This window comes from Dasypus novemcinctus, chromosome 3 (assembly GCF_030445035.2).
Source record: "Dasypus novemcinctus isolate mDasNov1 chromosome 3, mDasNov1.1.hap2, whole genome shotgun sequence".
In the NCBI taxonomy this organism is placed as follows: domain Eukaryota; kingdom Metazoa; phylum Chordata; class Mammalia; order Cingulata; family Dasypodidae; genus Dasypus; species Dasypus novemcinctus.
The window spans coordinates 34,114,347-34,139,074 of record NC_080675.1 but is presented as its reverse complement, the minus strand read 5'-3'; the positions used below and the strand labels follow the sequence as shown (position 1 = coordinate 34,139,074).

General features: G+C 53.7%; 1 protein-coding gene across 1 annotated transcript in view; it reads right to left on the bottom strand.

Moving 5' to 3' along the window:
- The window catches only part of LTBP2 (latent transforming growth factor beta binding protein 2), a 105,694-nt gene that overhangs the window by 61,182 nt on the left and 19,784 nt on the right, over window positions 1-24,728 (bottom strand). The window contains 1 exon segment of the mRNA XM_023587855.2: window positions 21,346-21,592. Coding sequence (XP_023443623.2) covers window positions 21,346-21,592 — 247 coding nt within the window.

Sequence of the window (24,728 nt, the reverse complement as noted above, 5' to 3'; positions counted from 1 at the left end):
AAAACATCACTACACAGTGCTCAGAATAGTTAGAGCTGCCATTTATTGGCCACTGAACCAGGTGTTTTAAATATGTCATCACGTACTTGTTATTTTGTTGAGGGAAGAAAGTAAGTTGCAGAATTATACAGATAGTATGATTCCAGTTTTGTGTTTTAAGGAAAACTTCTCTCTTTCTTCTCCCATATATATTTATACAGACATAGAAAGGTCTGGAAGGCTCTGTAGACAGTGGCTACCCCTTGAGAATGAGTGCCTGGAGCAACACTACCATTTTAAACTTTACCACTAACCACTCATTGTGATAGATTGACTCATGTACCGCAACAAAAGACAAGTTCTGAGTCTTAACCCATGTTCCTGTGGGTCTGGACCCTTTGGTGGAAAGGACCCTTTGAAGAGCTTGTATCAGTTAAGGTGGGACTCATTTGTGAACAGGGTCTTCTAAAATCCTACTTGGGTGTGGCCAAACTGAATCACGGTGGGGCTCAACCCGTTCGACTGGAGGCCTTAAAAAAGAGAAGTCAGAGAGAGTCGCAGGAAGAAGCCTGAAGTAGCAGAGACCAGAGGAGCAGATACCCGGAGAGAGACGGAGAGAGACGGACGTTCAACTGGAAGTGGCCGAACAAGCCAAGGAGCCCCAAGCATTGCTGCAAGCCGGCCCCAGAACGCTACCCACTTTGGGGAGAAAACCCGGCCTGGCCAACACCCTTGCTTTTGAACTCGTAGCCTCTGAAAGCGTGAGACAATAAATACCAGTCGTTAAACCAACTAGTGTGTGGTATTTGTCGCAGCAGCCTGGCAAACTAAGACATGTATTATTTTGTAATAAAATAATTATCTTTGCTCTTCATAGCACTCCATTTTATAGATAAGGAAACCAGGGCTCAGAAAAAGCATAAATGTGTGCAAATAGCTAGACGCCAAGTTGGACTGCGACAGTTAATGGAGCTGGAGGTCAGAGGTAAGGAAGACTATACCTAGGAGAAGGACCCTAGAAAAGTTTTAATGACATTTGACTTGGGGGTTAAGGGATGAGTAGGATTTTAATAATCCAAAATGAGGAGAAAGACGTTCCATGTGGAAAAACTAACATAGGAAAATACGTGGAGGTGGTAAGCGTGAGACACATTTGAGGAAGCACAGAATGGAGATGGGGGCAGGGGAAGAAAATAACATCCATTCAGTGCCTACCGGGAGGCAGTGCCCTGCTAGGTGTTTAAGACAACATCTAAAAAGACAAAGGACAAAATGAGAACATATTTGCAATTCATATCACAGACAAAGGACCAATCTCCTAATGCATAAGGAGCTTCGGAAATGGTAAAAACAGTGACCCAAATAGCCCTAAAAGAAAAATCAGAAAAGGATCTGAACAGATCACAGACAAAAAAGAAATCCACATTTCTTAAACACATGAAAATAAGCTCAATCTTTCTCATTATAAGAGATGTGCAAGTGAAGACTACTCTGAAATAGCATTTTTTACCCATCACTATAGCAAAACATCAAAAGTTTCATAATATGCTTGTTTGGAGAGAGGGTGCAGAGAAGGGTGCTCTTTTGTGTTGTTCGTAGGAATATAAATTGATACAGAGAGCAGCTTGGCAGTGTCTGTGTAGTCACAAGGCAAGCTCAACTTTAACCTAGCAGTTCCACTTCTAGGACTTTGTCTTGCGGGTAAACTGGCTGTGGTCTCCATGCTGCTGCCCCGCTCAGGTCCCAGCACCACTCAGACCTTGACTTCTGAGATCTGCACATGGCCATGGGAACCACCTGAGAGTTTCTCCCCGCCCACACACACAGCCAGTGATTGCCTGAAATGGGAATTCCAAAGCCCCAGCCCCATTGCTCAAGGTGACACAACTCTGCAATGGGCCCAAGGCTTGATTTATCTGAGACCACATGATGACTTGGTCCCATACACTTCCTCATTCTGTTTCCCTCACTCCCTTTCAAATTTCTCTTAAGAGCACGTCCCCCACTAAATCACACACACCTGAATCCCTGTCTCAGCTGCCCCCTCTAGGGGACCTGACCTAACACACTTATCAACGTCCAAAATGAAGTAGGAACAAGATTATTCATAGCGGAGCTACTTTGCAATAGCAAAATATTTTGTAAAGATTGCAAACAACCTAAATGTCCTCCAGTAAGGGATTAGCTAAATGACAAGGATTCATCAACAAGATAGAGTGATACGCCCTCCAAACAGAAGGAAGGAACTCTACACACAGATAGGGAAAGATTACCGAAATATATTGCAAAGTGAAAAAAGAGAACAGGCCAAATCCAGCCTGTTTTTGTGAGCTAAGAATGGTTTTTACACTTTTCAATGGACAGAAAAAAAATCAAAAGAATATTTCATGACATAAGAAAATAAGAAATTCAAATTGCAGTTTCCATAAATCAAGTTTGAATGGAACATAGCCACACTCGTTGTCTATGGCTGCTTTCACTCTACAATGCCAGAGTTGAGTAGTAGTAACAGAGACCAAATGACCCACAAAGTTGAAAATATTTACTGTCTTGCCTTTTATGGGAAAAGTTTGTCCACTTCTTGTATAGGGCATGTAACCTTTTGTGCAAAAATAGGGACAATAAGGAGCTGTGTTGCATTTATGTGCATATTCATAAAGCCACCCTAGAAGGGCACCCTGGAAATTAACAATGGTAACCTATGTATGTGGGAGGAGGGGTGGGAAGTGGATAGATGGGGAATAAATACAATTTAATAAATGCTTCCTCTGTGCCAGGCCACTTGCCAATAACGGCTGTCACGCACAGTATCTACAGCCCTGGTGCAGGATCTGTACAGCAAGTACTAGATACGTCTTACCCAATTTTATAATCGAGAATGTGAAGATGTAGGGAGCTGATATATACACGTTAACACAAACATCTTGTTGAAGTGGCGAGGTAAAATTATCAAATCAGGTAACTTCATCCCAAAGCTATCTGATGAATATTATTTCTTTATTTATTGCCCTTTTACAGATGATAACATTGCGGTTTTGAGGGATCAAAGAAGAATAAATTTGGACTCATCTAGTGGAGGGCCTGAAATCTCAGGGGGAGGGATCTGGGCTTTTTATCAAATGGGTAAAGGGGAGTCCCAGGAGATTTTGGAGCAAGGAAATGACATGATCCAAGGAACAGCCTTGGACCCTCTCTCCCCTGAAGCAGCTCTGATGGAGGCTGTACTCCAGGAGAGGGGTGGGGAGACTGGAGGAATCATGGATTAGTCTTGAGACACTTGTGGTCTCCAAGTGCGTCCAGGACATGATGGGTTGGGCATTTTGAAATGATTCTTCTGATGAAAGCTTACCTGGTGGAGGATGCACCAGAGGGGGAAGGCTAGAGGCCAGCTGGAAGACTTTGGCTGCAGCCTATGGAAGAGGTGATCAAGGCCCCAACCAAAGATGGGGCCAAGAAGAGGGCATGGGTTCAAGAGACATTTAAAAGGTAGAGGCATAGATAAGACCCAGGTATGGCTTGGACAACCGGGTGGGTGGGTGGGGTTCCAAGAGCCAAGATCTCAACATGAGAGAGCCAAGAAGTAGATGATGGGCTCAGTTTTAGACATGTTGAGTATTAGGTGCCTGTGGGACTTCAAGATGGAAACACCCTGGAGGCAGATGGTTCTATGAGCCCAGAACTCAGGAGAGAGATGGGGCAGCAGATATCAGTCAGGGGAGTCTTAGGTGCAGAGGTGGTGATTACAGAATTAAGGGGGTAGGTGATATCACCCTGGAAGAGTCTGCAGAACAAACTACACTTCAGAGTTCCATGTCTAGAAGGAGGCATTCACTCTGCTAGCATTTCAAGAGGGAAAATGTGTTCATGAACAGAAAGATCACTGTCTTAAGGTTTGCTCCCATAAATTCTTCTCCACTTCTGGCACCTGCTACCACTTGCCTGCCAGCACATGATAAAACGAATGAACAAGCAGTAAGTGAATATTACTAGAAAAAAGTGGCAACAGCCTACCACACTTCATCCCACAGCTTGTTCCTTTCACTGATGCGTGCATGTGCCTGTGGCTGGGTTTTCATTTCACACACACAGACGATCGTCATAGTTTCTGCTAATAAAACTGTTCCTAGCTCTAATCGTGGAATTAACAATATTGATAGTTTGTGGTCTTTCTTATGACTTCCAGGTGCTCTGACACCTAAACACTTTGAGAAATATAGGAATAAGAAGAATAAAGAAGAGCCGAGGCTAGGCCCTGGAGAATTCCAACATTTAAGGAGCAGTGGAGGGAAACGGACTTTGGCCCAGTGGTTAGGGCATCCGTCTACCACATGGGAGGTCCGCGGTTCAAGCCCCGGGCCTCCTTGACCCGTGTGGAGCTGGCCATGTGCAGTGCTGATGCGCGCAAGGAGTGCCGTGCCACGCAAGGGTGTCCCCCGCGTGAGGGAGCCCCACGCTCAAGGAGTGCGCCCGTGAGGAAAGCCGCCCAGCGTGAAAAGAAAGAGCAGCCTGTCCAGGAATGGCGCCGCCCACACTTCCCATGCCGCTGACAACAACAGAAGCGGACAAAGAAACAAGACGCAGCAAATAGACACCAAGAACAGACAACCAGGGGAGGGGGGGGAGTTAAATAAATAAATAAATCTTTAAAAAAAAAAGGAGCAGTGGAGGAAACAGCTACGAAGGCATCGGCAAAGTAGCAGCCAGAGGGGTAGGAGGGAAACCAGGAGAAAGCTCCAAGAGAGGAGGGCATTTCTAGAACTCTATCTCTGCTCCTGGCCAAAAGGGGCAGAGTGTGCTTCTTTCTGTTCCTGCTAGTTATCTCTTCCTCTAGCAGGCCCAGTCCAGGCTCAGTTTGCATTCCTTAGCACCTCCCAAGTGGCTCGGACCCTGCTGAAGATCTGGGTGCTGGCAGAGTGTGTGTGGGGGGGAGGGGAAGGGTGGCTGTGGGCAAAGCACTTGCAGAGCCTCTGCTCCTTCTCTCCTCTTGGCCAGCCAGGCAGGCCTCACGCCCAGGCAGGGTCAAAAGGCCCTTGGCTGCTGAACCCTTGGGACAAAGTGAGAATTGTCGGCAACTCCAAATGTCCTGCTCCAGGGCAGAAGCTGGAGCCCCGGCCCTAGGCCTACCCTGCACTGGCAGGGAACAATGGGGCACCCAGGGCTGGTGGGAAGAGGAATACCATGCCCGTGGCACAGGGCCAGGGGGCTGCTGATTCCAGGTGATGGAGAATAGCTTGGAGGCTGGCTGGGGGCTGAGTGAGCAAGACCCAGGCTACCCCAGTACCTGGGTTAAGATTGAGTGGCGTTACACTCAAGCCCCCAGGTATCAGAGCTGCCAGGCTGGCGGGTTCCTGGTGTCACTGTGTGGAGGGGAGGATCTTTAGCCCTGCCTCGCTTGTCCTAGAAAATAATAACGAACATTTACTGAGCACTAATTCTGTGCTAAGAACTGTTATTAAATACTCTATTTGCATTGTATCATTTCATCTTTGCAACAACCTTCGGGGCCAGATGCAGAGGCATAGAGAGGTTAGAGAACTTACCTATGGCCATTCATCTCAAATTGTGCTGTCCATTAGAACTTTTTTGTGATGATGAAAATGCTCTATAAAATGTGCTACCAAAGCACTAGCTACTAGCCATGTGTGGCTTTTAAGCACTTGGAAATGTGGCCAGTGTGAATAAGGGACTGAGCTTTACACTAAATTAAATGTAAATAGCCACATATGGCTAGTGGCTACCGTAGTGGACAGCACAGATACGGAAAACGGAGGAGCTGGGATCTGAGCTCAGGAAGTCGACTCTAGCTGTGCTTAGACGCTTCCCCTGCCCACCCACACTGCACTCTTTGTTCCCTTGCGGGCTTCCCAGACTAGCCCGGCCCGGGGGACTCAGCATCTTCCTACCTCTTGCTATCTTGCCCCCAATCTGCATTATCTGTCATATTAGAGGGGCTGTGGTGTGGGAAAGAGACTGGCTTTCCAGATGGCAGAACCAGGAGCCACAGGGGAGCAGTCTGAAGCACGGCCTTATGGAGGATTTCTGAAGAGGCTGAGGAGAAGGGTGGTGAACCCCCGCAAAGCAGGGGCGTCCCTGCCACTGGAATCTGCTGGGCTCCATCCCACATGCCAGGGATGGAGCTGAGGCTTCCTGTTTAGAGCAGTTTCTTCTTTGGCTTTGTTTTGCTTTTGTGCTGGGCTCCAGGACTTCTGAGAGCCCAGCAGGCAAGGGCTGACATACCCAGCGGTGCAGAGCCTGGCCGGCACCTGGCGCCCCCTTCCGCTTGGCACACTGCTGAGGCCTTGTCAGCGCTGCCACCCTCAATGCTCGGTTCCCACTGGCCCTCCCCAGACCTCTCAAGACCGGTCCTGCCGCTGTCCCAGCTGCTCCCGCTTCCCAGACCCTCACTGTCAGCCTGAGACATCCGCCCAGCCCTGCCCGGCTGCCTGTGAGTCACGTCCCCCTCCCCAGCTCAGCAGCTCTGAACTTCTAGCTCTTTCTCTGACCACGCCCAGGTCGGACAGAACTGGAGACAGACCCCCCGGGATGCCCCTGCCAGGCCGAGGGGGAGGGGAGGAGTCCTGGGAAGGTCTGCCCTGCCCAGAACTGCACTTGGCTCTGCTCTCCCAGCCAGCTGGAGAGGGAACACAGCGTTCCTGTTTCCTTGTAGGTAATTAAGAGGCAGAGCGAGGCTCGGAGCTCAGGTGGGGTTAGCTCGGGGTGGGGTCTGCCGTGCACCCAGCCCTGCCTGAGGCCTGATCCCCCGCCTCAAGAGCAGCCCCGAAGTGGGTCCTGCCTCAGTCCCGGGAGGGTCCCAAGGCTCCTCTGGGCCTCATCCCCTCCTTCGCCATCCAGCCCCCCTCGCTTGGCCGACTGCACACGTCCACGGAGCAGCCTGCCCAGTGGCCAGCTGCCAAGCCCTTGCCCCTCGGGACTCAGCTCTTTGATGTCCTGAGCTCAGATCCCAGCTTCTCCATTTTCTGTATCTGTGCTGTCCACTACGGCAGCCACTAGCCATGTGTGGCTAGTGTTTGTTCTCAGTCTTTGTGCTCCCCAGCTGGGCAAAAGAGCAGGGCAGGAGGGCCCGTGTGGATACCTCAAAGGAGAAGAGAGCCCTGAGGGGCTGCCCACTTTCTACCTAGCCTGCCCAAGTGTCACACCAATGGGGCAAGAGCTCTCTCCCCACTGTCCAGGAGCTCTTCCACCTCCTTCTGGACTGGGCAGGACTCCCCAGAGCGGCAGGGGCTGGGTCTTCTCTTTCTATCCTCCATGGAGTTATCACAGGGCTGGACACACAACTGCTGCCCCCCAAATACTCATCCCATTGAACGCAGAGCTTCTCCATGGCAGAGCCCAGCTCTCCCGCCTCACTGGAGCCCCCTCCCTAGCCTGGGCTGGGCCACCCCCCACACCCGGCCAGGGCCCAGCCTTCTGAAGGCTTAGGTTCCGAGCTCCCCCAGGAAGACTTGTCTTCTTCACGGGAAGACGTGCCCCAGGTGGCACCGTGAGAAAGGCTGCTCGCTAAGTCCAGGGGACGTGGTAGGGGGTGGGCAGAGCCCCAGCATACCTGGTGCCTTCACGTGAGTTAGAAAAGGGGCCCCTCTGGGTGGCCCATTTATAGAGGTTGCCCCCCTTCCTCCCTGGTGTAGCTGGAGCCTGGGCTGGGTGAGCAGAATGCAGGCTGGATGTTCGCCCCACACATTCCCCGACAGGCACCGCGGGGCAGGGTGCAGCATGCACATCTGCGCACAGTGGCCCGGGGATGAGACCCCACCTCTGAGCGTTCCATAACAATCCAAGAGCGGCAAAGCAGGAGAGCGACCCATGCCAGGTCTCCAGGCCAGGTGAGCTGTCTAGCCAAGATGAGGCAGGCCCCCCTAGAACAGGTGTGGCCCTGGGACTGGATGCTTGGGGAAGGCTTCCCAGAGATTGTGTGATGCGAGCTAGCGGAAGGGGTGGGGCGCAGAGAACCCAAGGCACAGAGAACCTCGAGCCCCAAGGGCCAAATACAGGAATGCGCTGGCGTGGCATTCGGGGTGGCGGGGACTGTCTGGTTAACGGGAATGCGGGAGGGGCACGGGATGATGGAGATAGCACGGAGCTCTGCAGGCTTCTTCTGTGCCAGGTCCTGTTCTCAGTGCTCTACGTATATCAACTCGCTTAACCATTATAACCACCAGGAGGGAGGTATTATTATCATCCTCATTGGACAGAGGGGACCCAGAGAAGCTGGTAACTTGCCTAAGGTCCCAGAGCCAAAGGCTAGCAGAGCCAGGAGTCAACCCCGCATCTCCTGCAGCCCCCCTGGCTCCGGGGCCTGCACTCCACCCTCTCCCGTGGCTTGAGAACTACACTCAAGGCTGTAAAGTCCTCCCTGACCAAGAGCCTGGGTCTCTCTTCTGGATCCTGTGCAAAAGAGGGAGGCCTGGAAGGGAGGTATTTCTACCAGCAAGTGACAAGGTCAAACACAGTGTTTTACGGCGGTGTCCTGGCAACGGCATGAGGCTAGACTGGAGGGGGAGGCATCACAGGGAGCTCCTCCCTGGAGGCCCCCTGCCCTGCTGCCAGCCTGGCCAGGGGCGCTTCACTCCCGAGCACCTGCCTGGACCACTCACAGAGCCTTCCCTTGGGCTGCGGGTGCTCCAACCACTTGTGCTGTGTGATGGCCTCAGCTGGAGATGAGCTCCTAGAGGAAGGCCTGAGTGCAAGCATCTAGTGCTCTCTGCACCTGGCCCAGTGCCCCGTAGGTAACGTAGGTTTGTTGAAGGAAAAGGAAGGCAGGTAGGTAGGTAGGCAGGCTCCAGGCCTGAGCCTGAACCAAGGCCTCCTCAGATGCCGGACTCCGAGATAGCCCCTCTTGTGAGCCTCCTTTCTTCTAACTGGCCTGAAAATCCATCCAGGACATGCACTGAATGAAGGGCAGAGGAGACAAGAGGGAGTGAGAGTCCCACAGGGAGAAGGTTATTATACCTGGCTTATTGCTTGGCATGTCTCTTGGGGGGAGGCTGCTAAGGGAGCTCATTAGAGGGGATCCCCTCCGAGACCCAGCTTCCGTGGGCACAGGTGCCTGGGGCTGTACAGGGAACACGCTGCTGGAGGCCAGACCAAGCCTGGGACTCCCGTGGCTCCCAGGTCAGGACGCCAGTTTGTGCCAAAGGGGAGCTGCGCCTGTCCACAGCCAAGGACGGGAGGCCAGCTGAGCTGAGGGGCAGAGGTCAGCCCGTGGGGAGACTTTTCTAGCTGCGTCTCCTCCTCTGAGTCTCCTCGTGGTTCCAAAGGGGTGGCAGGAGTAGGTAAGACCGTGGAGTTTCTGGAACCACAGAGCTCCCCACGGAACCCACCGTGATCACCTAACAGCTACACTTCCTGTGTGCAGCCCGAGCACCATCTCACACACTTCCTCCAACTACCTGAGAGGTAGTTCCCTGTCGCCGCTTTCCCATGGCTGGCACAAGTTCACACATCTCACGAATGGCAAGACTTAAGATTCGAACCCAGGTCTGCTGGACTTCAAATTCATCACACTCCTTCCACCACTGCTACACTCTCACAACAGCAGCTAAGATGATACTCTATGAGTTACAAAGAAATGGGTAAAAAGAAGAAGTGTGTGGAGAGGTGAAGCCATTAAAAGGAAATGAAAACACAAGGCAGGGCTGGAGGCAACTGGCAAGGGTTGCAAGAGTTACAGGGGACTACTAGGAAGGGGAGGAGGGTGAGCAGAGAATTTTAGGCTGGGGGGATTGAGCAAGGACACTTCCCAGAGCCATAGAGGAAATGGTATGTGGAGCATCTCTCCACCACCAACGCGGCTGTGCTCCCATCTCCTGAATGCTTGAGGCCCCTACCACCCCCGCCCACCCCCACACACCCTACACACACACACACACCCACACACACGCACACGAGCTTAGCAGGCCTGCTTTCCCCACTGCAAACACAGACCTCAGACTCCCGGGAATTCACTCCACTTCTGGACCTGCCCAGACAAGCCCATGTAGACAAAGGCAGCTCCTCAGGGCCTGGCCCGAGTCCCGGCAGCCTGCAGTCGCTCTGCTCTTCCTCCATCTGAGATTCTTCCACGGGGGCATAAACAAGAGATTTCTATGGGAACTGGAGCTCCAATCCAAGAAGTCTTCATTTGGCAATGAGCCAAACGCTTGCTATAGGGACTTTATGTTTTATTTTTTGCTAGGCCTTTTGCATTTGTTACCTGACTTGATTAATAAAATCATCCTGTGATACAGGAGCTACCATTTCCCATTTCACAGAAGGATAGAGAAGCTGCCCGGGTCACACACACACAAGCACACACACATACACGCAGGGAAGTGCTAGGACTCATTCAACCCTGAGGTCTGTCTGCCTTTGGGGGTGACACTCCCCACCCTCAGCGCCTTCGCAGGAAGCCTCACCAGGGCCGTAATACCTTCAAGTCATCTGAGCAAACTGCTGCTGCTTTTCTGATCCAAACCAAAGGTGCAGCCAACCCCAAGGTCAAGAGACAAATGAGAGTGGGTGCCCTTCATAGAAGACCAAATGTGCCAGGTGTTAGTAAATGCTCCTGACGAGTCTATAAGGTGTTGATCTCATCCCCATCTTACAGATGTGAAAACTGAGGCATGCAGAGGTAAACTGACTTGCTCCAGGCAGCTGTAAAGGGGGAGAGCTGAGCTTCAAACCCATCTAACAACAAGTCTTAAATTATTTCACAATTCCACCCATTATTTTACAATTCCCATACTACTGCCTCCTGTAGGTGCTTTGACCTGGACAAAGAAGATCAAAAAAGAAAGAACTGTGGAATCCATTTCTTCCCCAGGGAAGTGGCCCTGGAGGGCTGAGGTTTCAAGAGGACCCCACTTCCCCGCAGCAACCACGTGGGAAAGCACGTTAGGCAGTGGTCAGGGGCTGAGGCCCCGGGAGGAAGAGGCACTGACGGGAAGCTGACATGTGGTAGCTCCAGAGTTTTTGATTTGTGGCCTTCGTTTTGCAAGGAATGGGGATTTTTCTTTTCAGAAAGCACTCAACTTACTTGAATTTTAGACCTTTCACAAATATTTTTTTAGGAGAAATAAGAAGGGAGGAAAAAAAAACCATGAAATGCCTGTTGTAGCTACTCACTTCCACAATGAATCACAGGCACAAAACCACAGCTATGTGGCTAACAAAAGAACTATGTGTTTTCACATTTCGTTATTGGAAATCACTCCGCAATCTTAACTATGTCATCCGCAGGCAGATGGACGCGCGCACAGCCAATCTTATAACCGCGGTCGTCAGACGGCTTTACATTTCCTGGGAAATTATCCTGCCAGACTTCAGTCTCCCCCCTCAGCGCCCCTCCAGAGGTGGGGTGTGCACGGGCGTGTGTGCGCACTCTGGCGAGGAGGAATGCGGGGACGTCGATGCAGGCCGCACCACCTGTGGAAGGGACACGTCCGAGTCCCTTTTTAATCACTGTTACCATAGCGCCACTTCACTTGGGTAAAGTGATTTCTACCTGGGCAGCTTGCAGTGCCTTTTCTGACAGTGGCAAATTAGGTGGTGGCAGAGGTAAAGATTGCATAACTGAAAAAACTGCTGGACTCATAAATCAGAAACTTCCTCTATGTCCCGACAAGGGATGAAATCTGATCTATATTTGAAAACCTTGAGCTCAAAAGGAGAATTCGTGGGGCCTGAAAAATCTCCGTTATGGATTTTGAGGCATGTTCTCTCAGCACAGCCTTCCACTCACACCCCAGCATGCGCGCGTGCGCGCGCGCGCACACACACACACACACACACACACACACACACACACACCCTGGAGAATTCTGTACAAAGCAACCAGATGGGCTGGACCTTCCCTAGGGCATCTGAAAAAAAGAGCTTTGACCGGCTTTCCATTCCCTTCCTGCTTCATCTATCCCCTAACCTTTCCTTTCAAACTTACACCAGTTCAATGCCATGAGTAGAGCCATAAGCTTAAACTGTTATGACTGTTCCATTGTTTTCTTTTAAGCCAGATCCCGGACACCAGACATTCACGTTTTGGGGGACCCAACCAGCTCCCTCCACTCCTCGCACATGGCTGGGGGAGGGACTGTGGCTCCAGGCTTTTCTTTTTTTTTTTTGTCTTTTATTTTTTTAATGTTACATTAAAAAAATATGAGGTCCCCATATACCCCCTTCCAGGCTTTTCTGAGAAGACACTGGATGCCTCCCCTGACCGGGTCCTGAGCAGCTCCCAGCCCCCCTCGCCCCTTCCCACGCTGGCCCAAGCCCCCTGCCCTCCGCGCTGTTTAGCCAAGTGGACGAGAGCGCAGGCTCCGCGCCTGGGCAGAGCCGGGCGGGAAGGGCCCTTCCCCTCAGTTTCCACCTCCGGTCATGATGAGGGCTCGATAATGTGCTGGAGACCTGCCTCTCGGCCCTCCCCACCCCACCCTGGGGCCCAGGAGCTGCCCGGCACCCACGGCGTCAACGGGCTCCTTCACCCTCTGCCTCCCAGTCCAGCTCAGCCAATGGGGACCCCAGCAAGAGGTCAGAAGGCAGGAAGAGAGGGGGTCAAGGTACCGATCCTGTCGGTCCCTGCCGATGGGCCCCGGCGGGGGGCAGTGCCTGGGCTCTCTCCTATAGCCGGAGCTGCTCTCAGGGCTCGAGTAGCCCTGGGGCCCTTGCCCTGTCAGCTTGGAGGGCTAAGTGCTTTCCCACAGGGCCACCGCTGGGATACGCCACCATGCTTGGGTGTTTTTCCTCTTACCCTGCTCCTACCTTTGTAAATAGACACTTTATTCAACTGTCCCCACTGAGCATGACATCTTCCTGCTGGAATTCTGATACAGATCAGAGAAAATATCAGCTATCGAGCGCTGTGTACTTAACTCTGGGCCTTGGCACTGCAGCCACCTTCTTTTATTTCACGCCTGGCCACACACCGTGCAGGCAGGACTGTGATCATCAACTCACTCCGGGGCTCCGGGAGGCGAAGAAACTCACACAACGTCCAACAGCTGGTGAGCATGGAATCGGATGAAAGTGAGTTCTGACTCATGGCTCACGCTCTTACCATTTGTCCCCCAGCACTAACTTAGATGGAGTCTGTGAAATGCTTCAGCCGTAGAGCCTACTTATTCAATAAACTGTCCCTAAAGGTTGGTTAAACGGCAACCACCCCACACTTTTTTAAAAAGCCCCAAAACCCACAGTCCTGAAATCCTATTTTAGTAGAATCCTATTCCAAGCCTCACCACAACCCTAAGGTTAAAACCGCACCCTAATGCCACATTAAAGCTAAACCTCTACTTTCACCCTAATCACCACCCTGTGGTCAAACCACTAACCTGTTCTACCCAATCCTAACCCAGACGTACACCACTTAACCTTAACTCCAGACACTGTTAGGGCTAGGATCAGGGCTGTGACTAGCCCTGGGAGGCTCCCTGCCCTTCTGCTCCTGGGTGCTGGCCTCCATCCCAGCGGCAGGGGCAGCCTGGCCACCCCACTCCATTTCTACGCTGCTAGATGATTGGCCAAAGACACCTGTGCAATATCCCCTGCCTGCAGGTCCCCCTGTGGGGAGGACAAGGAGGCATAGGAGCAGGCTAGAGCATCTAGCACAGAGCTGCAACACAGCAGGGGAGCCATCGACCCTGATGATGATGATGATGATGATGATGATGATGATCAAGGAGAAGAAGAGGGGGAAGCGGATTTGGCTCAACTGATAGAGTGTCTGCCTACCATATAGGAGGTCCGCGGTTCAAACCCTGGGCCTCCTGATCCATGTGATGAGCTGGCCCACACGCAGTCCTGATGCACGCAAGGAGTGCCATGCCACGCAGGGATGTCCCCCACGTAGGGGAGCCCCATGCACAAGGAGTGCACCTCGCAAGGAGAGCCGCCCTGTGTCAAAAAAGTGCAGCCCACCCAGGAGTGGCGCCGCACACACGGAGAGCTGACGCAACAAAAAGAGACACAGATTCCCAGTGCCACTGACAAGAATGCAAGCAGACACATGAGAACACACAGTGAATGGACACAGAGAGCAGACAACTGGGGGGGAGGGGAGAGAAATAAAATTTTAAAAAGAAGGAGAAGAGGAAATAGAGTGGAGCTTCTGTCCTCACTGAGCCGAAGGCAGTGGGCAGCTAGGAGGCAAATGGCTGGGGCTGGGGCTGGGGCTGGGGCTGGGCTGCAAGGGAGACCCCCTCTGGAACCCACCTAGAGAGGGGCCCTGATCATCCTCAGTTGGGGAAAATCCGAGAAAAGGGAGCCGCTCAGCCTGAATCAGAGCTTTCAGGGTCCCTCGGGCCGGATGTCCACCTTCGGGCTTAAACAGGAAAGGGAAGGAGGCGAGAGGAGGTGTGTGGAAAGCAGACACCATTCCCCACGAATCTGCTGAGCCCCCTGGTGCAGGGAGCAGGAGAGCTGGTAGCGGCCCCAGTGCCTCGTTCTCTTCTGAGCACACAGGCCTGAGCGCAGCCGTCCCACCGGCCCAGGTGTCCGCCCTGGGCTGATGGCGCACGGCAGACGCCTTGCTGGCCGCGCTGCTCAGGAGAAGGCATACTGGCCCCAACCTTCCTTGAGTCCTCTAGGCCCAGCGTCAAAGCACAGCCAGGCCCCGAGCTCTGTGGGACTCGTGTGAGCTTAGGAAGTACACATTAACCACCCCCAAACCTCAGAAGCTGCTTTTCTTTCAGAGAAACCAAGAAAGGACCTCAGCAGCCAGTCCCAGGTGAGAGGACTAACTCCTTCCTCCACCTTGCAGTGACAGGCTTTGTGGAAAAACTGGAGACATCTCCCTTCTGGGAAGAAGCCAGATCCAGGGTCATCACACCCAGCTGCACAGGTCGTGCACTGCACAACTCTCAGGGTACCTGCCACAGAGACTATGATGCAAAGGATGTTCCCTGGTTTTGTATCCAGAAGCTGAAAGGTCCAGCTAAAAGGCTCAGCCACAGAACAGCCCCCACCTGCCTCCTCCCTTGGGCTGGAAAGGAGTGCTTCAGATCCACCTGGTTACTCCAAGTGGTCTCTGCTGGGGCAGGGATGTGCCTGAGCTTGCAAGGAGCTTAGTGCAGAAGGGCCCTCCGCAAACCTTCCCACGGCCCGTCGACATTTGCAGAACTCCTGCAGGCAGCAGGAGGAGGATGGTGGCTGGCGAGGGGAGAGCTGGACTGAGTCACAGGTCTCTTCCTCTCCGAAGCTCCTCAAAAGTCAGCAGCAGGGCTTCTGCAGCTCCAGGCTTAGGAAAATAAAGCTCTATTCATTTGGTCTGGCTAGAGGCCTGTGAGTGAGTGGCCCCCTCTGGCTGCTCCCCCCAAGCCTTCCCTTTTCCAAACCCACAGCCCCAAGGGTTCGTGGGGACTTTTCCAAGGTCTGAGGGAGGGAAGGAACTGGCAGGAAACCCCTTTCCAGCTGCAGCCTCCTTACCAAACTCTTGGCATTCCGAAGGGTCTACTAAGCCCTGCTCTAGCTCCTGCCCCCCTCAGGAGAGAGACACTGCTCTCGGTGAGCCCTGGGTCAGCCCCCCCAAGGATGACAGGCCCAGGGCAGGCACGTACGCACCTGCTGAGACCACTGGAAAAGCCCCTTCCTGATAAAGACACGCCAGGGGAAGGGCTGAGGGTCAGCTCAGAAGGGAACGGAGCAGAGAGCGTGCTGCTTGGCTCTGGGCTGCGACAGGGGATGCACTGCCAGGAAGCTCACTCAGTGGGTATTTGTTGAGTGCTGACCATAGGCCAGGCACTGTTTTAGGAGCTCAGGATCTATCAGTGAACAAACAAATTACTTGACTTTGAGGAGCTCACATTGTAGATGGGGGAGGGGAACAGAAATAAACAGTAAACACAATAAGAAAAAGTATTTGCTATGTTAGAAAATCGCACATGAACCAGGTGAGGGGCTGTCAAGCTGGGGGCTTACAATACTACACGAGAAGGACAGGAGCATCTCACTGAGGCACTGCGTCATGACAGTGACCCATGCACACAGACAACACACAGGAAACACCCCAGCCTACTGTCAGGACCGCTAAGTAACAACAAAAACACGTTTTGGCAAGGCACATTACAGTTTACAAAGCACCGTTTCATTTTATTGTTTTCTTTTTCTTTGTTTGCTGTTTTTAAAGCACCATTTCAGACACACCATCTCAGTTAATCCTTATAACATCAGGCAATAATTACCCTTCCCATTTTAGAGATGGGGACACTGAGGCTTAGTGAAGTTAAGGGACCTGTCCAGGTCACAAAGCTACTTAGTGGCAGAGCTTAGAAGCAAAAATGGGTCCCCTGATTCTAAGTCTATTCAAAATAATCTTGTCAAGGTCCTAAGGATCGGGGAATTTCAGAAAACCCCAGGGAGCAAGGTTGGGACTTGGAGTTATAAAAACAAGTTGAAAAAAAAAAAAACTGGAAAAAGAAAGAGAGGGCGAGGGAGGAAGTCGCTTATCACCCGGTTGTCCTGAAAACTTGACTCAGGCAGGATCTTGGGGTGAGTCAACCGGCAGGGAGGCACCGCTCAACAGCCACGAGAAAGGGGGTGACACAGCACGAAAGATGCTGGCTGCTTACCCCTGTGGCCTCACCGAGGAGGCCGGGCTGTTGGGGACAGCTAAAGTCTGCCCCAAGGAAAGATATCGTATATCCTTGTCATGACCTTGGAGAGGGGCAAAGGGGATCATAAGCACATTTCACTGTTAGGGACGGGAAATGGCCAAGCTGGAGGCCAGAATCTGGGACTGTTAGCTCTTGACCTTAGAGATCATCCACTCCACCCCTTCGATTTACAAAATGTGGAAACTGAGGCACTGGGAGGGTAAGGGACTTTCCCAAGGTCTCTTAACACAAGCTGGTCTCTTGGTACGTCCCGAGTGAATCAGAGAATTTTCTTGGTCCCGAGGGGCTTGAACAAGGAGGAGAAGGACAAATAGGGGGTCATGTGGCCCCAAGGAGCAAGCAGAAGGCACGCAGCGGCACGGTGAAGCCCAGAGGGGGACAGGTGTGGGTGCGAGGCAGCTAAGCAGGAGCTGGGCTCACAGGACCCAGGCCAACCTTCAGATTGGCCTGGAGCTGGGAGCTCTCAGGTTCCTTGGATACCCCTGTCAGCTTGCAGCCAGCTGCCTCACTTCCCCCTGCCTCAGTTTCCCCATCTATAAACCCACGCAGTGGCGTGAGGAAAGCCCATTCTGATGAATGAGAGTATTCCTCACTGATCTGTCCCAGGCCCGGGGAGCAGGCGAGTAGGACAAGGGGTTTTGCATTTATTGGACCTACTGTGTGCCCGACAGCCTGCCCTCCACTTGCCATGCATGACTTCAGTTCACTCTCCCAACCACCCTACGAGATGAGAATTCCTTTCCCCACTTCAGAGTCAAAGACCAAGTTCCAGTGAGGTGAAGAGACTTGTAAAACTAGCTCACGAGGGCACCGGGGTTTAATTCTGCTCACATCCAAGCCCAACGCCCCCTTCCCTGCACACACACCAGAGCCACCTCCTCGCATCCCTCTCGCTGCCGCTGAGCAGAGCGTCCCAGCACTGCCCCAAGCCAGGAACCTGCGCATGCTCCCCCATACCGACACCACAGGGCCTCCCTCCTGCCAGCCGAGCCTGAATCCAGGTTCATGCTATCGGCAGTCTTGTCCACAGCAGCCGTGCGGGCAGTCTTGCCTCATACTCTCCCTGCCTCCCTCACCCTCCTGGTCGCTGGTATTTGGGGAAAGGGGGCACGATTTCCAAGTTACCAAATTGGATTCGCCATGCGTGGCGCCTGGTCCCAGCCGCGGGCCCCTCTGATACCTAGCTTCCGACCCTGTGTCACCATTCTGGAACATCCCTCGCCGTTCCGTGCTGCCGGTCCCAGACCTTTTGCCCGCCGAGAAGGGAGGCCTGAGTCTCCCCAGCGGTGGCTCCTGCTGCAGCGATCTGCTGAGAGGCCACTCTTCTCCCCAGATTTGAAGAGGCCACCCACTTGGAGGCAGGTTCCCATCGTCCCAGGAGGCCCAGGACGGGAGGGAGGCAGGCGGTGCGCCCAGGGGAGGCCTGTGGGCTCACTCTCAGCAAGAGCCGGTTAAAGGCCTCACATCAGAAAAGGCCAAGAGGGCCCCGGGTGACGACGGGGGGCCTGAAGAACGCCGGGTGTGAACAAGGCTGGGTTCGTGTTCCAGGGGCTGGGAAGGGGCTTCTCCCAGGCAGAGGGTTCCATGGGCTTCCCCAGCACTCAGGGCTCAGGATGGGACCCTGGGCAAGAGCTACGCCTGAGCCACCGGCCCTCCCTCCCTCTTCCAAAGGCCACTCTGCGCTGATGGCAGAGGCTCTGGAGCCACAGGCCGGGCTGTGGGAGTGGTGGACAAGCTACCTCACCTCTCGTACAGAATGGAACGTTCAGGAACCTGTTGCAGAGAGTTGTGAGAAGTAGATGAGATAGTGCAGGTAGACAGCTCAGCCGGTTCACTCGGCGCAGTCAACCAGCACCTTAGGCGGCGCCGTGTTTGAGGTACTGGGGATATATCGGTGAAGAAAACGGACAAAAAAAAAAGCTATCTTTCCTGGACCTGGCATTTCACTGGGGTAAGAAAAAAATGCATCAAGTAAATAAGTAAAATAGAGAAGAAAGTGTTAGGGAGAAAAATAGCTGGGTGGAGGCAAGGGATATTGGGGTGAATAAGCTTTAAATCCAGTGAACTCAGAGGACTTCACTGAGGAGAGAGGAAGCCAGCCATGAGGACATCTGGGGAAGGCTTTGGAGGTGGGGGGCAAGTGCAAAGGCCCTGAGGTGAGAGTGTGTCCTTGGCATGTTTGAGGAAAACAGTTGGCCGGTGTGGCAGGAGTGGGGTGAATGGATGAGAGTTGACATCAGAGATAGCAGATAGGTTTGGGGGCCGGGTCATCAGGCAAGCCCTTGTGGCTTCGAACCCAAGTCTCCTGGCCTAACGCTCTCCTGAAGGAGCCTCTGGCCATCACCAGTCCCTGCAGTGTCTCTCCTCCCCAGACATTTTGCACCCCCTCCCACTCTTAGATTGCCCTCTGTGTCATGTCACACCCTCTATCTGGACACAAAGGGCCTTTCCAAGTTGCTATCAGGACAGAGGCCAGAAGTTGCTTGGGAAACCTGGCCAAGCTCACAGGAAATGTCTGACACCACCAGGCAAGTAGGATTTGGCCTCCCAAAGCAAAACACAGCTGGGCAGACTGCAGGGTTGATCGGACTTTCCCAGATTTCATGGCATTGGGGCCCCAGGACAGAAAGGAACTGGGCTGGCCTGGAGGCCACAGCTCATTAAGAACATCACAGTAGCCCCTGGCCAGGGAGCCTGAGAAACTCAGAGGATGGCCCTGCTGTGGCCCCGTGATCTTGCCCAGGGCCTCCTCCCTCCACCACCCCTTGCACCACAGGAAACCTCCACATCCCTCTTCTCTGTCCTCATCTTCTCCCCAATATCTAGTCTGATCTATTTATTCCTTTAACATAGGTTGGTTGAGCACCTACTATGTGCCAAGCATTGTGTTAGCTCGGGGATAGATTAACTATTAACTGACAAGAAGGACACAGTTCCTGATCTCAGGGAGCTCCTACTCCACTGGACGAGGCACCATCCAAAGGTAGGGTACAAAGTGCGTGGCTGGGAATGCCATGGGACTTGGCAAGGGAGCCACACCTTTTCCCACATCATAATGGGTGGTACCCTGGTTCCAGAAACAGGGTGGGGATTCCATGCCCAGGGGTCCCGTTTTCTAGATTAATTCTTCAGTTTGGACCAAGTGTCAGGAGCAAATACAAAGCAAGCACTTTCTAGAAGTTTGGCACCGTGAGAGGAGCTGTGGGGACACCCGAGTACAACAGGGTGGCGGAGGCCACTCGGTGTAATTGCAGGTGCAGGGGGTGGACCCACGAGTGTGAGCTCCAAGTGTGTGCTGCAGCTAAAGACTGCAGGGCTCAGATAACTGGGCCGAAGTGACCAGGGAGTGCTTGGGGGAGGAGGTGGGACTGGCCTTGAAGAATGGGGAGGAGTCGGATGGGCCAAGAGGAAGGGGCAGGGGATTGCAAACATCTGTGATTCAAGGGTGTGAGGGGCAGAGCGAGCGGCCCAGCAACCACCCCCCAAAACACACACACCTTCACTGTAAAATGAATGGACCTCATAAGCCAAAAGAAAGCTTGCAGGGGACAGCCTGGCTGCGAGGACCCTGGGCCCAGCCTGCCCCTGGCTGGCCATTGAGCCGGCCCCCTGGGGCCCCTCCAGATGTTTCTTACCAGGCAGACCTGCCTCAGACTGTGGCCAGGACCTGAGTCCATCATTCAGTGCTTTTGGCTCTGGCCTGCCCTCAGAAAAGGGCAGGACTTTACTAAGACTCTGCTCCACCTGGCCCCACCCCTTCCAGGGGAGCTGGATGACCTCAGTCTCCTTCTCTTTTTCTACCCCCAACTCAGCCAGTCTCTCCCAAACTTTTCTGCTGGGAAGCTGACCTTGGAGTCTTCCCTCCTCTCCCTGGTTCTCCCGACCTCCAGGAAGGCAAATCCTTTTCCCCTTAGTTCAGCAAGACAAGGTTGCAATATCCCAGAAAGAACTTCTTAAGCAGGAAACGAATGGAAAAATCAAATCGAAAAACCAAAAGGAAAACACAGACCCCTAGAAACGGACCCATTTACGAAGTTCAGATTTCCTGTCCTGAGCTAGAAAAGTCTAGCCAGATTGGCTGGCTACGCCGGCCAGGGCACGCTGCCCTGAGCACCCCCCCTGCCCGGTGTTTGTTCTACCCCTTTCCCCACCCGCGCCTTCTTCTCCCCACCGAGGAGAGAGGTTGCAGCTGCGTGGCGAGTGAACTGAGGGGCTTTGCCTGGCAGAGGACGCCTTCCTACCTGACAGAGACCACAGGCGAAGAATAATAGTGATAAGCAACATTTATAAAGTGCTTACTTAGGCACCAAGCCCTGTGCTGAGCACTTTTCTTCAGTGGATTCATCTAAACCTCTGCGGGAAGTACCAGTGTCCCTACCTTACTGATGAGGCATTAGAGGCACAGAGAGGTAAGTAATTTGCCCAAGGTCGTCCACCTAGGAAGTGGCCAAGCCAGGACTCGAAACAAGAGACCCCGGTCCCAGACACACACCCTCCTTGGCCTTTTCTCATGTCTCAAGGGTCAAGGCTTCATCTTCCATCCAGCTGGCAAAGCCTGTGCCAGCCCCAATACCTGCTCTCCTGTTGGCGCCTCTGGCAGGGGCAGGAGCAGGGGCAGGGCCAGGGGAGGACAGCAGAGCCGAGGGCAGGGAGGAGAGCTCCAGCTGTCCTGCCAAAGGTCTTCCCCAAATGCTGGAGGGATTCACGGAAGAAGCCCCTGGCGAGAGGGCCTGAGCCCCCAGGGCCCGCTGAGGAGGGGTCTTACCTGGGCAGCGGCAGCTGTGGGGCCAGTGGCTGGGTCCCGGCACCAGTGCCTTCTCTGGGCGTGCTGCTCCTGCGCAGGTTGGCCGGGCCTTGGGCTGAGCGCCGGGGCGCCGGCCTGGAGCTCTGGGGGTCGAACTCCTCCTCGGGAATGACCTCCTCGCAGCGGGCTCCGCGGAAGCCGGAGCGGCAGACGCAGAGCTGGGGCCGGCTGCAGGAGCCCCTGTTCTGGCATGGTGGCTGGCACACGGCTGCGGAGACAGGGCAAGGGTGAGGGCGGGGGCGGGGGCCTCCTCTCAGGGCCCACGCAGAGGCCCGAGTGCTGCTTGGCCTCCCCAGTCAAGCCATTCAAACCAGAAGCCAAACTCCAGGCCTCAGAAGCCTCCCTTGGCCCGTTTCTCCCGTTCCTCCATTCCCCCCACCCCAAGCCACCGGGGTGGGGTTTGCCTTTGATATCCGGATGACCAAAGACCGAATGAGCAGAGTTGTGCAGTCCCACCACCACCACCAGCAGGACCCCCTGGGAGGAGAGGGACGTTCCCTGCTTGACACGGTGCTGTGCACTTAAATGTTCACTGGCTTGTTTCCTGTCTCTCCTACCAGACTGGAAGCACCATGAGGGCAGGTGCTTTGTTTTGTCCCCTCCTGTAGCCCCAGAACTTAGAACAGAGACTGTCACACAGTACACTCTGAATTAATGTTGAATGAGTGAATGAGGGAAGGAAGGAAGGAAGGACGTGGTCTGTTTTACTGGAAAGGGCTCAACTTTGGCCTGAAAATCAGGGGGTTTGAGTGGCTGGTTTTCTCCTGCCACTCCTAAGCTGTGTGGTCCTGAGTGATCTCACTCAGTGAATCACGGGAGAAGTGGGCCGAGAGCGCTGGGGGAACTCTAAGGTCTCTTGAAGCCATCTTCAGGACCACAGTCTCTTCTCTCCTGACCTGAGTCAGAGAGAGCATCTGCTCTCAATCATACCCCCCACCCCCCTGAGCAAGGGGTGGGACTCCTGAGCAGGAACCCCTGGGGCCAGCCTGGAACAGGCCCCTTCCCCCAGGCTGACTTTCTGCAGCAGCCGCCAGCTTCAAGGGCCATGACTTCTCTCTTCACTGCCCTTCATCATCATCTGAAGTCTGGGGTCACATCCAGTCATCAATGGCCAAGCTAGAGCTCCATGCAAGAGCTCCATGTCGGGGTGCAGGCCCCTCCCCCACGCTTCCCTGTGACCTCTCCCAGGGGACATGGATGAACCAAGGAGAGCATGATCTGGCCCACACTGGGCCCTCTAAACCCAAGCACCTCATCCATCTGTCGTTCACTGAACCAGTATTTGTTGCTAGGCACTGAGGGCTAAGTCTTTGTCCACGTGGAGCTCACAGTCAAGCCAGGAAGACGGACAAGAAACAGGAAAACAATAGCATAATGTAGCCCCAGGCAGTATCACAGGCTGTGAAGACAACCCAGGTGATGCAATGGGCTGTGCCAAGGGGTGGTCAGGGCGTCCTGTCTGAAGGGTGAGCTATGAGTGGGGCAAAGGATGCAGACAGGCAACCGTGGGGCAGAGTCTTCCAGGCAGAGCAGTGGGCAAGTGCAGAGCTCTGGGCCCTGGAGGAACTTGGCCTGTTCAGGGACGGTCAAGACGTCTTGGGAGGCTGGGGGCTAGTGAGGAGCCGGGAATGCAGTGCAGGGTCAGCAAGAGAAGCAGAAGGCAGATTACACAGACCTGGTGTCCTCGGTGAGGAGCCCAGTTTATCCTAAGTGCAGTGGTGAAGCTAGGGCGTCACCAGTACCTAACCAGGGGCCTGAGGTTTTGTAGGTGAACTCTCCTTTCTGAGAACAGACCTAGAATCCAAACCCAGGGACTGGTCTGGATAAGAATTCCCAAAATTATACCTGGTCCATGTCCGTCTGTCTCAGTAGCCCCAGTGCCTTCGGGTTCAAGGCCACATGGCAAGGCAGCGCCTCCCAGCCCGATCCCTCCCTAAATAGACCTGCTCCACCCAACTGGCCTGAGGCGCTGGCTCCCAGAGAACCTCTGCGGCCTTTGCCTGTGTCGCCCTGCCTCCCTGGCACTCTGTCCCCATTCCTCTCCACTTAGGGAAGTCCTACTGTTCCCTCAAGGCCCACCTCCCATCCCTGACCACCCACCTCTCCGTGACCACTCCCTCCTCTGAACAACTGGAAACAGCACTTACTGTCCTACCCTTTAGAGCGGCGGGTTTTTAAGGTATGTGTCTCAGTTCCTCAACTATTACGGTTGGTTCCTCAAAGTGTCGTAATCACCCCATATACTCTATGTATCCTTAGCTCCTGTGTAATGCCTAATCATAATATAGTAATAATTACTATTATTACAGCAGCTACTATTTATTGAGTGCTTACAACTTGCCAGGCACTGTGTTTTGCATACACTATCCCATTTATCTCACAACAGTCCTATGTGTGTGATTATGACTCCCATTTTACAATAATGCCTCTGAAGTTCAGTGAGGTTAAGACTTACTTGAGGTCACCCAGCTAGTCAATGGTGGGGCAAGGATTCAAATGCTAAACTGAAATGCTCAGGCTCTCTCCACCCTGCCGACTCTCCAGGGTCTGGGCCAAGGCCAGGCTTGTATGGCTCTGCCTTCCTACAGTCTCTGAGCCTTGGCCTGGAGCTGCTGCTGAAATAAAAGGGGTCTGTGGGCCTCAAGTGAGCCATGAGGCAGCCCTTGGGAGCCCTGCCCTGGGAAGCTGCACACCTAGGTTGGCCCTATGGGAGGACCCCGTCCTTCTCCAAAATCCACACAGTAATTTTTAAATGACCACAGAGGATATTTACCAGCTCCTACATTCAATGAACTGAATGTGAGGTTTGCAATAGAGAGGGTCCCTCGTGTAAGGAGCACACTGTCAGACACAGAAGCACACACACGTAAGGGTTGTGGTAAGTATTGTGCTGGCAGTCGCCTCGAACCCAGCAGAGGCAGGGGGAAGGGAGAGTCAGGGAAGGCTTCCAGGAGGAGGTGATGCTGAGTAGATTAGGCACCCAAGGCCAGCCTACCTCATCAAGGGTAGGAAGTGGGGAGAATCTCCAGGATCCCAACCACTAGTTGGATCCTGAGGCCAGAGCATTTTCCTCAGTCCCTTCAGATCCCAGCCTAGCAGGGAGCCCCTGGGGCAGGAAACCTAGAGTACTTCCCCAAATACAACCTGCAACCATGGCAGGACTTGCCAAGGGCCCGGCTGGCCCCCAGCTCACAGCCCACAGGACCCTGTCACCACCCCAGGAAACATGGCCCAGCAGCCAATTCACAGCCAGTGGACACAGGGGGAAGCAGATGTGTCCACGACGGGTCTTGGCCAGAGGTAGTTTTTGAGGTAGAGGAGGGAGTAGAAAGGGAAGGCCTGAG